Source organism: Platichthys flesus, chromosome 4 (genome assembly GCF_949316205.1).
Source record: "Platichthys flesus chromosome 4, fPlaFle2.1, whole genome shotgun sequence".
NCBI classification, from domain to species: domain Eukaryota; kingdom Metazoa; phylum Chordata; class Actinopteri; order Pleuronectiformes; family Pleuronectidae; genus Platichthys; species Platichthys flesus.
In genome coordinates, this window is record NC_084948.1 from 28,473,870 (window position 1) to 28,488,164 (window position 14,295).

General features: G+C 45.0%; 4 protein-coding genes across 6 annotated transcripts in view; 2 read left to right on the forward strand and 2 right to left on the reverse strand.

Moving 5' to 3' along the window:
* Positions 1 to 356: 356 nt before the first annotated feature.
* spcs2 (signal peptidase complex subunit 2) lies at positions 357 to 3,933 on the reverse strand. The gene is made up of 5 exons (XM_062385839.1): positions 3,780 to 3,933; positions 2,780 to 2,863; positions 1,265 to 1,425; positions 1,049 to 1,183; positions 357 to 871 (listed from the first exon to the last, which is right to left on the reverse strand). The coding sequence occupies exons 1-5, from the start codon at positions 3,825 to 3,827 to the stop codon at positions 685 to 687; spliced, it is 615 nt and encodes a 204-aa protein (XP_062241823.1). The 5' UTR covers positions 3,828 to 3,933; the 3' UTR covers positions 357 to 684.
* Positions 3,934 to 4,622: 689 nt separating this feature from the next.
* rnf169 (ring finger protein 169) lies at positions 4,623 to 11,786 on the reverse strand. 3 transcript variants are annotated; one of them, XM_062385820.1, is made up of 6 exons: positions 11,470 to 11,785; positions 10,122 to 10,192; positions 9,826 to 9,894; positions 9,655 to 9,752; positions 9,467 to 9,557; positions 4,623 to 7,529 (listed from the first exon to the last, which is right to left on the reverse strand). In XM_062385820.1, exons 1-6 carry the CDS (start codon positions 11,741 to 11,743, stop codon positions 6,405 to 6,407), a joined length of 1,728 nt encoding a protein of 575 aa, XP_062241804.1. In that variant the 5' UTR covers positions 11,744 to 11,785; the 3' UTR covers positions 4,623 to 6,404. The 3 variants fall into 3 exon arrangements, with proteins under 3 accessions (XP_062241804.1, XP_062241806.1, XP_062241805.1); XM_062385822.1 differs by lacking the exon at positions 11,470 to 11,785 and adding an exon at positions 10,474 to 11,206; XM_062385821.1 differs by lacking the exon at positions 9,826 to 9,894 and having other exon boundaries at positions 11,470 to 11,786.
* Positions 11,787 to 12,229: 443 nt separating this feature from the next.
* lipt2 (lipoyl(octanoyl) transferase 2) lies at positions 12,230 to 13,803 on the forward strand. Its single transcript, XM_062385842.1, has 4 exons — positions 12,230 to 12,271; positions 12,634 to 12,986; positions 13,066 to 13,192; positions 13,445 to 13,803. The coding sequence occupies exons 2-4, from the start codon at positions 12,678 to 12,680 to the stop codon at positions 13,699 to 13,701; spliced, it is 693 nt and encodes a 230-aa protein (XP_062241826.1). The 5' UTR covers positions 12,230 to 12,271; positions 12,634 to 12,677; the 3' UTR covers positions 13,702 to 13,803.
* A 360-nt stretch (positions 13,804 to 14,163) lies between these two features.
* Positions 14,164 to 14,295, forward strand: part of pgm2l1 (phosphoglucomutase 2-like 1) — a 9,153-nt gene continuing 9,021 nt past the window's right edge. Inside the window, exon 1 of the mRNA XM_062385815.1 lies at positions 14,164 to 14,295. This exon is cut by the window's right edge and continues 391 nt beyond it. The gene's annotated coding sequence lies outside the window, so the exon portion shown is untranslated.

Genomic DNA, 14,295 nt, shown 5'->3' on the forward strand with positions numbered 1-14,295 from the left:
CAAGGCACCTTACTCCCCTTACACCAGCTCCCCGGGGCGCCGTGCATGGCTGCCCACTGCTCTGTGTGTCCTCCTGTGTACACCAGATGGGTCATTGCATAAACAAATTCCCCCCCTTGCATGTCGTATGTGTGTGCATGTGTGTGGGAATAATAAAGTGTATCTGTATCTCAAGAGTTACAGAGCAATTCTTCATCCTTCTTCATCTTCATCCTGCTGAAGTCACGTGACGACCTGACGGGGTGATGTCACGTCATCAGCAATGAGATCAGACTCATTCAAAGATGTCATAAATTTGACAGGATGGTAAAGTGGCGCTTTTCTTCAATGACGATGAGAAAAACCTGCGACTCGACAATGTTTCAGGAACTTTATTTGTTTTCACTAAATATCTGAAGAAACTAAACAAATGAACCTGCACAGACACAGGAAGCTGCATCAAACTTTCAAAGCAAAAGTATCAATTCAGACGAATCAGAACAAGAAGCTGAACAACTCGCAGCTTTAGACACGAAACAAGGAGACGTGATTTCTGAAGAAAAATGTTTTTAAAATGTTTTTACCATGACACACACGGTTACTAGGGTTACGAACATGTGGCATCACAGACTCTTTGAGCAGATTTTAACGAGATGAGAACCAATTAACTGAGGAGCCTCTCACAGCTTCCAACGAAGTGCGGATTCATTTTGTTTTCTTGTCCATGGCGAGCGTGTCGTGCAGTTGGGAAACAGACTTTTCAAACTGGTCCATCACCAGCGTTCCATTGATGTCGAAGAACGCAGACACCGACCTGGTGAACTCCGTCTCCCTCGAGTTCTTCGACTTCCCGTCTGTGAAGGAAACTCTGAGCGTGTACTGGTCATCAAACCTGAAACACATGAGGTCAGAGTTCACGTCTCTTCACACAGAGTGTTGTTACTGTCAGTCAGAGTAATCCGATTACTTCATTTCATGTGTAAAAAATCTTTTTACTCCAACTTGATCAAAGCGTTTTTGTTGAGGAAAAAGCTGATCTCAGGCCTGCTCAGTGGAGCTGATCACTGACCGTTTGAGGGAGGAGGAGAGCTGCCACATGTGATCTGGATCCATTCCAGTTGGATCTCTGTTCAGAGCCACCAGGAAAATGTTCTTCTCTTTATACGACGTGTAGACAGTAAGGACGGCCATCATGATGAAGTACGTGATGAAGACGAGTTAAAGAACGAAACAACACAACCTCAGCCCCCCCCACACACACACACATTCTATGGTTAAAGGATATGAGATGACGCAGCAGGCTAACACGGGTCTGGACTGAGGGAACGGGTGTAAATAATCCCACACCAGCGCCAACATGGCAAACAAACAGGAAACGGTGCAGATCATCAGACGCCCATCCACCAGCTGGAAGTTCTCCACGTAACCGAACTTCTCCAACAACACCTGCAGGGGGCGCAGAGCAGGAGGACAAACAAAGGTCATATCACAAGATGATGTTATCAACCTTTCACTAATTTAAAGTGTCATCTTCAATCTACATCTTCTTTTCATCACTTCATGTTCACAGGATGTGACATCATCCTGTGGACTTCAGGAGGAACAAGCCCCTTCCCTCTCCTGTCTGCATCGGTGGGACGGCTGTGGAGGTGGTCCCTGCATACAAGTACCTGGGTGTCACACTGGACAATAAACTGGACTGGTCCACCAACACAGAGGCCGTCTACAAGAAGGGCCTGACCCGGCTTTACTTCCTGAGGAGGCTCAGGTCCTTCAACATCTGCAACAAGATGCTGCAGATGTTTTATGAGTCTGTTGTGGCGAGCACCATCTTCTTTGCTGTGGTGTCCTGGGGTGCGGGCATCAAGGCTAAGGACGCCAACAAACTGAAAAAACTCGTCAGGAAGGCAGAGTCTGTGGTTGGCTCTAAGCTGGTCACCCTGGAGGAGGTGGTGGAGGACAGGATGCTGGCAAACCTGCTGGCAATCATGGACACTCCCTCTCCCCCCCCTCCACAGAACACTGGACAAGCTAAGGAGCAGCTTCAGCCACAGACTCATTCAACCCGCTGCTCTAAGGAACGATACAGGAAGTCGTTCCTCCCAACCGCAATAACACTGAACAACTCCTCTACCTCTGTCAGAGCCACCATCACACAACTGACCTACACACACCTGTCTCCTTCACTGTGTACCCTGTACAACACTCCGCTCCATATACTGGAACACTTACTTACATATTCTTACACAGTATATTATATTATCTATTGTATAGTCAAATACGTATATTTATACCTCTACTATATATCATATCATATCATAGTCTTTGTATATATATAAGTCTATATACACATATTTATACATGTTATTATTATTATATTTACTATTATTATTATATATACTGTTGCTGCCATTACTACTATATATTGCTACTATATTGGTATAATTACTATCATATATTAATATATATTATGTTATATACTATTTTTATATACTGTCTAACAATAACATTACCATCATATCATCAGTACTATTACCATCATCTTGCCACTGCACCTTATCTACCTATTTATCTTGTGTTTGTGTTTTTTATTCTTTCTACCTCAATATATTTTATTGTATTCAAATCCTATCTATCTATCTATCTATCTATCTATCTATCAATCTATCAATCTATCTATCTATCTATCTATCTATCTATCTATCTATCTATCTATCTATCTATCTATCAATCTATCTATCTATCTATCATCCATCGGACACTGAGCAGGATGATGAACTTTACTGAATGGAATTCAAACCTTCTTGGCAGCGTCGTCCAGAGAATTCTTCACCGCTGCTCCGTCCCATTTATCGATCTTTACCGGTTTCTCATCAATCCTCCACTGGAAAAAAATCAACCAATTAGTTTAAACTTGATCAGAATCTCTTATGAAATTGCCTCAAATAAAGACAAACATATAATTTAACCGAGGGAAAAAAAGAGTTTTCATTCTGTCAATAACTATAATTATTGTATATTATATACTCTGTGAAACGTTAACGACTCAAACAAGTTACATCACTCTGGACCTGTTCTTTTAAAAGAATATCTATCGACAGTTTTGAATATTAAACTGAACATTAATCAACAGTTTGCGACAGTTGGATTGAGTCTCTGAATCCTGGGATCTGCAGAGCAAAGGACGACTTCAGATCCAAGATGCATCAACCGTAGTTTTTACTGTTTATGAGCACTTCTGTTAATAAGTGTGTTGCACATAGACCTGTCTGTGTACATGTTACCACGTTATGCGTTATTATGAACTGGTTTTGCTAACAGTGGCTAGCTAGCTAACGTAAACATTGTTCCTGAGCTTCTCAACTCGAATTATTTGGGTGTGACGTCATTCCGAGCTGTAGCGAAAGGCGGCGTGACGTACAGCTGGCGTGTCCGTTACTTCCTGTTCACTGAGGGATGGGGCTCGTCAGACACCGGAAGTGCCGTCACGTATTACAGCTATTTGGTTCAAACAAACGTGTGCGATGTTCCTGCTTGTTTCACAGTGACGTCCCATGTGACTCTGCGGCTCCAATACGTCATAGTTGAGTTAAGTAAAAGATGAAATGATCTTTTAACAGTTTAAACATCATCCTCACGTCTACATACTGCAGCCTGTTAGCATTAGCATGCTAACGGCAGGCTCTCAGCAGAGCTGCTCAAAGCTGGCGTCTTAGCGGAGACACTGTGACCTTTGACTTCAGACACGGATTCGACCCTTTGACCTGAATCAACCGGAGGACAGCGTGTGTGTTCTGTACCTTCTCCAGCAACCCGTTCCTCCCGCTCCTCGATGCTGCAGCCGCCATCTTCTCCTCCTCTGACCTGGACGCTTCTGATTGGCTCCGCGGTGCTTCGGCTACGACTGACGTTTCCAGCTTCCGCGTGGACGAGCAGCGTGCGCGTGCGCAAGAAACGTTTGAAACAGGAAGTGAATGAAAAAAGCCAAACATCAACAATCACTGATCAAAACAAACCGTCATCACAGAAACAGAGTAAATCAGTCTGATATATGAATACATATCAAATGAAACCTCCTCCATGTGAGCTGATGAAGCCCACTGGGATGAAGAAAATCAAAGTCCTCATTAGCGTGACTTAGTTTCTCATTAGTAGAGAATCTATAGATACTAAGTCATAATAAAGAGATACAGGATTTTTATTTTCTTCATCACAGTGGTGGAAATGGGCTTCCATAGATGGACATGGACCAAACCAAAACATTTAAGTAGACGTTAAATGTTTGTAAAGATGTTTCTGTGGTTTCGGTTGTTCTCTCTGTTTGTTCAAGTTTCTGATCAGTTGGATTGAATCAGTTATCTGATGATATAAAGACAGGCTGAGACGTCCTGATTGACAGCTGACACTGACTCAGGATTGGTCAAGCTAGGTTATAGGAGGGACCTTTAATTTGGCTTTAATAGCACAAGATGGCCGCGTTTGTATCAGATACAATATTGGCTTAATTTCTGGAGGAAGTGGACACATTACTTATTATTACTTATTCATTTCTACCCACGTTTCTGCAACACTGTCAGACTGTTAGTGTAGATGATAAACATGTGTCCATATAGATTGAGATGAAAGAAGGACAGGACACACGGTGGTTTCAGGTCATTTAGTTTTTCTTGGTCTCCTCCTCGCCATCATATAAAACTTGTGAATCACGATAGAAACATGGTCCATCCGTCTGTGGGGATTTGGCACTCAGCATGAAACCACTGCATCAACTCAACCGTCAAAGCTTCACACCCACTTTAGAAAATGTGCATATTAGTATCATCAGGGGAGAAAAGCCCTTCAGCTCCATCAGCAACACAGACTGTCAATCATCAGAGATTCATGTCAGTCAGAAACAGGAGGCAGCTGAGAGGAAGTCATGTGATCACATTACACAGTAAAGCAACTTATTACACTTGGTTTGGTTTTACATTTTGGAATCAGCTGATGACTGATGAATTCATCACAAACTCAGATTTTTTCACTTGTATCTCAACTAGCTGAATTATTTCATCACTTCTACCAATGAGGCTTGCTCGTCCTGTCACACGACTTTCTCTCCTGCAGAGCAATGAGGTGAAACTCCGCCTCCTCATCTGACCAGGTTTGGTCTGGACTACTGTAACCATTTGGCAACCACGGAAAATGATCAAAACCGACATTTGCGAACTCTAGTTGACTTACTTTTGCTCGTGTTGGTGAATTTAGTTAAAACAATAGATGCATTCACGAACTGTCGGGTTTCCACTTTGTTCCGAGCCGTCCCTGCTGGCCTGCCGCACTTCACACATCAACAGTCACCACCAGCACTGATCAGAGGTCATCAGGACCAGAACGAGACTGAAGTTTATCTTTGTTTGACACGTCGAGTGTATGACACACCTTTAAATGCATTGAAAATATGTCCAACATTTTGTGAGCACAAAGTTCACCCGCTACACACAACATGAGACGCACAGTCAGGACATCAGGGTGAGTGACCGGAATGATCCAGATTCATGATCGTGCACTATCGATTAATAACTTAATAAATGTGATTGTCAGTTTGTTTGAAGAGCGACAGAGACAAATACACACACACTCCCACAGATGGAAGTTCTTCCCCCAGACAACAACGTAACACAATGCTTTAACTTCTTTGTGGCAAGAAGTGACGCCCCGTCTCTCCAAGAACATAAATATGAATTCAGCAGGTTTTAATAAAGATCGGTTCGAAGTGTGATGATTAGAAAACATCGGAGAGCAGAGTCTGCATAATGAAGAGCCTCGTAACATGTAATACACAGCATGTTTGCACACTGTGTATTACATGTTACATGATTATACTAATAGAGGAAACACAATACTCGGATCGTAAACTACACTGCCCCCTACAGTTCCATGTGTCTATAGCAGATCTTGGACACAGGATGCCCAAGTTGTGTTGCTGTTACACATCGGCTCAGCAGACGACCCACATCGTTTCAAACCATCTGCGATGTTTCCATGAAGTTGATGAAATATAACGTGCAGGTGAATCAACAGTGAAAATGGTTCTGTCTTTAAGCGGCGTCTGTTTGATGGAACAGTGAAGACAAATGATAAACAGTTTATTGATCAGCTACCATCAATTATTGCTGCAGCATCAGTTTAATGTAAAATGAATCAGTGATCTGAGCTGGGTTGTCACGACCATGTGTTTCTATCGCAGTGGATTATTTTCTCCGTCTCACTGATTCGCTTTTTGGTGATTTGCTGGTGAAAAGAAAATAAAACATGTTCAGGACATTAAACTTGTCGCTGAGACGACGATTGAAAAACATTCATACTCATCAAACCTCTCATCACTTTGCATATTTGAACCACTTCCTGTCTGACATTGTGCTGAGTCAGCAGACAAATCCTTTTTAGTACTTTTTGTTGATTCGTCGGGATCTCCTCAGACCACGCCTCCTGCGGTTCTGATTGGACATCCATGATCGCAGGAAGTACGTGTCGGGGCTCCTCCTGCGGTTGACGGTCTGGTTCTCCAGGTCAAACTGTCTCTGCAGCTTTAGGGCGAGGACCCGGTCTTGCCGCTCCTGCTGGATCTGACAGATGTACCGCTCGTCGAAGGCGTCCTGGCTGCCGGGCCGGCTCCTCTTCATGTCAGCATCGCGCTCTGAGTCCAGGTGCTTCGTCTTCTGCTTCCTCTTCTTGCCCCTCCTTGAGGTAGACTGGTTGTGGATGGTGCTGTCAGACTCTTTCCTGGGACTCTGCCTGTCCTTTGGCACTAATTTACACGACTGGAAACCAGAGTTCTCAGAATACGGGGAGAATGATTGTTTTCGACTAAACACCACCCCCGCGCTGCAGGATTCAGGAACTGCGACTGTCGTTTCATGGTCTGAACAACCTCTGAAAGTTGCATCGCTGCTGTAGCGGATAGCAGGGACCCGGATCATCACAGACTGTTTCTGGAAAGTGTCCGTGTCCCCGGCTGGAGGATCGAAGAGCAGCCTCCTCTTGTTGGTGGATGTCAGCCCGTCTCCTGCAGAAGACACACGAGTCTTTGCGGCCTCCTCGCCGCCGTTGGTCTTGCCGTGGCGCTCTGTGATTGGGCTAGTCAGCGTGGCCTTGGAGTTCACTTTGAGATTCTGCCGATCAAGCTCGATCTGTCTCCACTTCTGAAGCACAGCAGGACTGGCCTCGTAGCTGGTGGATTTCTGCAGGCCGTGGGTCAGATTCCGAGGCGTGGACTTAACAATGGTTGGTTCCAACAGACGGCCGTCTGGGAGACGTTTGGGCGGCGTGCACGGCGAGCAGACGATGGGCTTGAAGTGGTTGAGCTCTTCTGAGATGCTGTCGTTGCTCTCAGGGCTGATGGAGCGCTCGGGCTGAGGCAGAGGGAGGACCAGAGGAGTGGAGGATGATGATGTGATCACAGCTCGCCAGGTGAGCCTCCGGTCAGGAGCAGCGATCGGAGCCGAGACGGAGCGACTATTCTCAGAGGAGAGAAGGATTCCTGCCGTGTAGCTGTGAGTGATCCCGACCTGACAACAACAAGAGACAGTTACAGGCAGTGGTGGGAAGTAACAAAGTACAAATTCTTTGCTACTGTAATTAAGTAGACTCTGGCAGGGCCGATCCGAGGACCTCACTACACCATCCAATGGAGAGTAGCCATGGGTGTACAAAGGTCAGGGACTTAAGGCCTCAGTATGCTTCTCCGAGTCCGTTACGGAGTGACGGACGGACGGACCCTTTTTGATTTATAGTTCTACGAGCCTTTTTGTTGTGAAAACAATTCATCGCCAGAACAGTAGATGGCGCAACTGAAGTCGAGCTTAGAGAAGCCTACCTCATGAGGTATATAGAAGAAGTCCACGCTGGTTTATTTACGTCCTCCCTGCTCCTCACACACAGTGAACGATGGCAGCTAACAGAAAAAGGATGTTGATGACGCGAATAAAGTGACACCCAGCGGGTCACAATGCTTATGTTATCGTGTCTTAACGCAGCGGTTCCCCGGTCTTGTTTCCAAACTGCGTTGCTAATTCAACAGCTGCAACAGCTTGAAGCTACATGGAGGCAGCTAGCTCCCCCCCCCCAGCTTCCACACACAGTCAGCACAGAAACCCGATACTAACTACTACCAAGTGTTTGCTTCCAACCTGACGGTGTCATTTTGCGCTGTTCCCACCGCAGTTAGCATGGTGGTTAGCCCGCTAGCCCCGTTATGAAAGTTCGTTATAACCGTATGTGACCGTACACACGTGCCGTAAGTGCTCTAACCAGCCACCGTCAGCCGGACAACGCCGCTGGCTTAACACACTTGTCACATTAATCATAGAGTCGTAGTTGTGATTTAGGTTTATTGTGATGTAGGGAATGGAACAGGAAGTTTGAGGTCCGGAAATGATGTCGTCCAGAAATGCTGGCGTTAGCGGACCAATCACAGCCAAGGGCTATCCGTTGGCGTCCACCACGCCGACGTGTAGTTAGAAAAATGAGAGCTGCACGAAAAGCTCTCCGAGGAGCCACGGAGAGGCCCGGAGAGGGCGTTCCACGTTGGAGAAGGCGGTCCTCTCTGTCCGTGTCCATCAAAACGGAGAAGCATACATTTGCCTTTGATCAACGCGAGCACATTCCTCATCCATTTATCCTCTTTAGAATGATCCAGGTGATCAAGCAGGAGCTCAGTTCAGTCTTTATTATTCGGTCGGAAATTTGGCAGCAAAATGAGATTGTGTCCAGTGATTGTTTCTTCTCTGTACTAGCACTGTGCAGGTTGTTAACAAAAGAGGAACACTATCCTATTTTGTGTGCCTAGATCTTGTTTCCCTTTGCTGAGTTATCATAAGGGACATTGTGTTTCATTCCTGCTTCTGATTAGAAAGTGAAGGTCCATGTTTAATGTTTCACTGGTTGTACTGTGGTCTATTAGTGTTTTAGAAACAAGAGGCACTATTCCGTTGTGTTGATTCTTTGTTGTCCCTAGAAGCTCAGATGTACTGGTCCATTACTACTTGAACCTCAGCATCTGGGGTTCCAAATTTGTAAAATAAAATATTATTGTTAAATCCTGACGAGAACAATTTTGAGTTGTTGTGTGTGTACGGTCTTTTGGGTAATTTACTTTTGATACTTAAGAACATTTTATATGAGCGACTTTGACTCATGTCATTTTCTTACGGCTGACTTTTACTAAAGTATTGGCTTTCAAGTACTTTAAACACCACTGGTAACAGGAGAGTTAATATGACACAGGACTCACTCAAACACCTGAACTGTGACCTTGACCCTCACTCATTAAAAGCATTATCATGTTTTCGTGTCAGATGGAACTTCAGCTAATCAACTAATCTGTGCAGTGTAAATATCTGGAGATTTGATCACAGTCGCTGTAAAACACCTGAGGGACAAAAGAAGATGACCGTGAGCTGAGAACACAACTCCTAAACAGCTGCTCTCAGATCAGGGCTTGTACCTGGTCCATCATGGCCGGCTGAGCGGTGACCTTCAGTTTCCGTCCTCCTACCTCCACCGGGTCGGTGCAGCTTCGACTCCTCTGAGCACCACTGAGGAACAAATACATGTCAGGGCATCAAAACCACAGTTGGTTACAGTCGGGTGTTTAAGCTGCACGACTCCTCATGATTCTATGGTTCTGCTCACCCAGCGACAACTAACGAGGCTTTGGTTCTCCGGACGAAGGCAGAGACGTTCCTGATCTTCCTGATGGGCTCCTCGTTCTCAGAATCTGAAAGAACTCCCTAAGAAGACAAACCCTTCATGTTTAATTGTCACTCCTGAACTGAACATGTTAAAGACAAGAGTCAGACTCACAATGCCGTCACGTCGCACTGAGTCGTCTTTACGTCTCCTAAACTCTTCTCTGTCGTCACACAACAGCAACTGAAACACAACATGCGACAACAGTTGGAGTCTCACAGAGAATCTGCTGCAGCTAATCAACGTCAAGGTCAGAGTTCAACACACAACTGACCACGAGCTCTGCTGTTCTTCTTCGATCAATGGGATCAGGAATTTATCAGGAAACACAACACAAAGCACACAAACCAATCGGAAGAGGTGAGTCAGGTCAGAGGTCATGAACCCTGACTCCGTTCGTCCTCGCTCACCTTGTGTTTCCCGCTGGCTCCTGATGAAACGTCAGCTGACTTAGCGAAGAGCGCAGGACACACAAAGAACTCTGCAAAGACACACACACATACATATATAAGTATAACACAAACACACAAATCATGTTATAATAACACCAGCACCATAAGAATGACACATCACATTACTTTTAGCTGATCTTTTATCAAAACAGAAACAAACACTGATATTGTATCGTAGCATCAACCACGAGGAACAAACCCAGAACAACAATATCAAGGAGAGCAATTAACTTCAGGAAGCCAAACTACAAAGTGCTACATATAAGTGCATCTTAACTTAATTTTATGATTTATTTTTTAACATAAACACCAGAGTTGACGATGGTTATTAAACATAGTCTTCTTGACCCAGGTGTGGTCTGAAGAGATGTGTCTCCAGTCTGGAGGACGATGTGAGGACTTCCTGTCCTGATGTCCATGTGGAGCTGGTTTCACAGTTTAGGAGCCGGGACAAGAAACAGGGGGGGTGTTGTTGAGTGACAGCTGTCCATCGCAGTGAGGGAGCAGCTGATTGGTTGGTGCAGAGCAGAGTGGAAGGGCTGTAAGGTTGGACAAGGTCCTGGATGTGGCCTGGACCCGATCCGTCACAAGCACGGTACCAAGTACTATTGTTTTGAAACGGATGCGAGCATCTATGATTATTTAGTAAACTAAAGCAGGATGTCATTTCTTAACAAAATGCAATTGTGATTTCTAATTCTCATAAAACTAAATCTTCATTTGAGTAATCAGCTGTAATATTATTTTATTTATATAATACATGCTAAGATCCTTTCAGAGTGAATATTTGTGGAAGGCTTAGGAAGCAGAGACTCTCCACAGAAACTTAAGCTCATGAAAAAGACTCAAGATCATTAAAGGATAAAAAATGTAAAAGTGAATAATTCATTCAAACTGAACTAAATAACTCCGGGTCCTTCTTACAAAGAAGAACATCCAGAAACACATCAGATACATCAGCTCCTGCTTCAGCTGCACAAGTTCTCATCAGTGTGACTGATTCATCACCAACTGATCCAATCAACCAATCAGATCAAATCAGATCAAATCTTCTCATTAGATCATATAGACACTTTAAATCAAATTAAATAATTGGATCAAATCTCCAGATTAAATGCAGTGTAAACAGACTCCTCGGAACCCGTGGGTCGGAACCCTTGGGTCGGGACTGTCGCGGCCTCGGTCTGGTGTAAACAAAGTTTCCTAGTGAAACTCCTCCATGTTGGTGTTCTGGTCTGCGGCTCAGATTCAAACACGGAGCTGACTCAGCGGGATGTCCGCCTCCCTCTACCCGGTGAACACCGACCTCTTCTGCCCGTCCTGCTGCTGCTCTTCTCGGGGTCACTCCTCCTCCGGAGCCGCTCCTCGGCGGCTGGCTGTCTCCGGGCCCGGCAGGGCGGACAGGCCGGGTGTCCGCAGGGCGGCCTGCCCCCGGACGTACCCTCCGGACACGCCGCGCACTTCGTCCCCTCGTCCTCCGGTGGACTCGACCCGGGGCCGCTCGCAGCTCCGGACCGGGACCTGCCGGCGGCGGCGCTGGCCGCGGTCCCGGGCCGTTCAGCGGACCGAGCGGCCGCCATGTTCCTGCTAAGTGTCCTCTATCAGGTCCGCTCACAACAAACCCCGCCCGGCCGCCACCGGAAGTGAGCAGCCCGCCAACCCCGGCACAACATGGCGCGAGCCTGCTCTGGTGGAGCTTCAAAATAAAACCAGTGTATATGATTAATTTGATTTATTGTATGAAAACGATATGATAATAGGACATAATGAAAGGTCTGTTAAACAAGTGACAAACATCCGGCGGAAACAAACATTAATATTGTATTGTTCAAAGTAACATCAAAATAAATGCGTCACTTGATTTCACATCATGAGCTACTTCTCAGTGCATTATAACCGTTATACATTTCTAATTATGAATGATTATTGTTATTAAAAAAAACACACGAAAGAGAGTATTGGGCAACAGTGTGAGAAGACTAAAACAAATGAACCCTGACAAGTTTTATTATGAAAAACTTTTTTCTAGAGGTACATACCGGAAGTACATACTGATCTGACAGAAGAAGAAGAAGAAAGATGGCGGCGCAGGGTCAGTGAGGATTCAGGTAAAAACTTCAGTCTATACAGATTTCAACTGGTTCAACTGCTGCAGTTTCATGTCTTTTTTATTATTTTATACTTTATACATGTTCATTTTCTGTCCGGTTATATTCCAACACATTTTAATTAAAATATATTATCGATTTTATTCATTATTTATTAATTGGATCATTTCTCGGAATTATTGATTTGTAAAATATCAGTTTATCAACAATATAATTGAATAATTATGATGTAATTGATTATCTGCACGATTTAACAAGTAAAGTTATGATGATCTATCAGCACTGCTTATACTACCTCCATAGAAACCAGCTGGGGTCTTATCTTGTATGAGATCAGCATGTTAACTCACCTGATGTGTTAGTTCTAGTCTCTGGTTCCTGGTCTGGTTCCTGGTCTGGTTCCTGGATGAAGGGCATCAGGCCGGTGGTGGAGGTGGTCCGTCTGGGCCTGGTCACCTATCAGGAGGCTCTGCGGTTGCAGCAGGTCTATGTGAACCGGCATCGGTCCGGTCCAGCTCACGCACTGTTGCTCTGCCAGCACCCACCAGTTTACACCACTGGGATCCGCCACAAACCCTACCCTGCCCCCCTGCTGGACCAACTCCGCCTACTGGGGGCAGAAGTCCACCGGACCAACAGAGGGGGTCTCATCACATTTCACGGCCCGGGACAGCTGGTCTGCTACCCCGTCCTGAACCTGGGCAGCTTCAAGAAGGTCGGAGCTGATTGAGTCTGCCCTTTAGCATTGGTAAATGTGACTGGACACAGTTTGAATCCCTTCTGTGTTTTCTCAGAGTGTTCGCTGGTACGTTTGCCAGCTGGAGAAAACCATCATCTCCGTCTGCAGCAGGTTTGGTGTTGAAGCGTCCACGTCGCCTCACACTGGCGTTTGGGTTGGTGACAACAAAGTGTGTGCCGTCGGTAAGACAACTCTGCACTCTCATTTAACACATTCATGTTGTAGTTCTACAAAGGTTAATATGTTTGAAACATTTGATCTGAAACTAAGTTTACTTCACATTATATTATTATACATTATTAAAAAGTTCAGTTATATTTGTAAAGACAAAAATACATTCAGGTGTTTAGAAGCTTGGGTTAAGGCGACGACGTGATACACAGTCTCAGAGCTTCCTTATCAAGCTTGTGAACTTGTTTTCTTGTCATTGTCAGGAATCCACTGTGGTCGATACATCACATCTCACGGTTTGGCTCTCAACTGTGACACCGACATGTCGTGGTTCAGCCACATCGTACCGTGTGGCATCGAAGGTAAAGGAGTGACGTCGCTGAGCGCTGAGTTGCACAGAGACGTTAGCGTGGAGGAAACCATCCCTCACCTGCTGGAAGCCTTCAGAGACCAGTTCAACTGTCAGCTGACAGACGCACAAACAGCAGAGGATCACTGGAGCAGAACTGACCTGACGTGACGCAGCTCCAGGCTCGAATGGCCTCACTGTAAATCACAGGTCATGATTCACTGTTAATTAATGATTCATTGTTGTATTCTAATAAAGGTTTTGAAAGGTAAATAGCCTGTTATGATTTATCAAATAGTATACACTTTTACTTTAATAAAGAGGATATAGATTTGTTTTCCCTTGAAAGCCACAGACAGGACAGAAGTTCTTCCTGCAGATTATAAAGCAACGCAGTGTTTTAACTTCATTGTTCCGTTGATTCAGGAAATTAAATATGGATCAACTGAAAGATCAGTTCTACATGTGAGGGATTAGAACTGACTGCAAATCCTCATGTTTGATTCCCACACCTGAGAGATGGATCTGATTCACACCAGATTGAAGAAATCAGCAGCAGAATAGAAACAAACCATCTGACAGGCCTTCTTCTGGTTCCTGGTCTAGTTCCTGGTCTGGTACCCGGTGTGGCTCCTGGTTCGGCCCCTGATGTGGTTCCCAGATTGGTTCCTGACCTGTGGATCCTCTGGATGCTGTAGATCTTGTGGATCTGAAATGAAGAAGTGTTATTGAAAAACCTTCTTCTTCACAGGATGATAAAGTGTG

Bases quoted from the DNA above. Each gene is read 5' to 3' on its own strand.
- rnf169 (XM_062385820.1), bottom strand. From the start codon at position 11,743: ATGGCGGCCGCTCGGTCCGCTGAACGGCCCGGGACCGCGGCCAGCGCC. The intron at 9,558-9,654 runs GTGAGCAGAACC...TTTGTTCCTCAG, and splicing joins GCCTCGTTAGTTGTCGCTGG to TGGTGCTCAGAGGAGTCGAA. The intron at 7,530-9,466 runs GTACAAGCCCTG...TGTTGTTGTCAG, and splicing joins AGCCGGCCATGATGGACCAG to GTCGGGATCACTCACAGCTA.
- spcs2 (XM_062385839.1), bottom strand. From the start codon at position 3,827: ATGGCGGCTGCAGCATCGAGGAGCGGGAGGAACGGGTTGCTGGAGAAG. The intron at 2,864-3,779 runs GTACAGAACACA...ATTTTTTTCCAG, and splicing joins GGAACGGGTTGCTGGAGAAG to TGGAGGATTGATGAGAAACC. The intron at 872-1,048 runs GTCAGTGATCAG...CATGTGTTTCAG, and splicing joins CTCTCCTCCTCCCTCAAACG to GTTTGATGACCAGTACACGC.
- lipt2 (XM_062385842.1), top strand. From the start codon at position 12,678: ATGAAGGGCATCAGGCCGGTGGTGGAGGTGGTCCGTCTGGGCCTGGTC. The intron at 12,987-13,065 runs GTCGGAGCTGAT...GTGTTTTCTCAG, and splicing joins ACCTGGGCAGCTTCAAGAAG to AGTGTTCGCTGGTACGTTTG. The intron at 13,193-13,444 runs GTAAGACAACTC...TGTCATTGTCAG, and splicing joins CAACAAAGTGTGTGCCGTCG to GAATCCACTGTGGTCGATAC.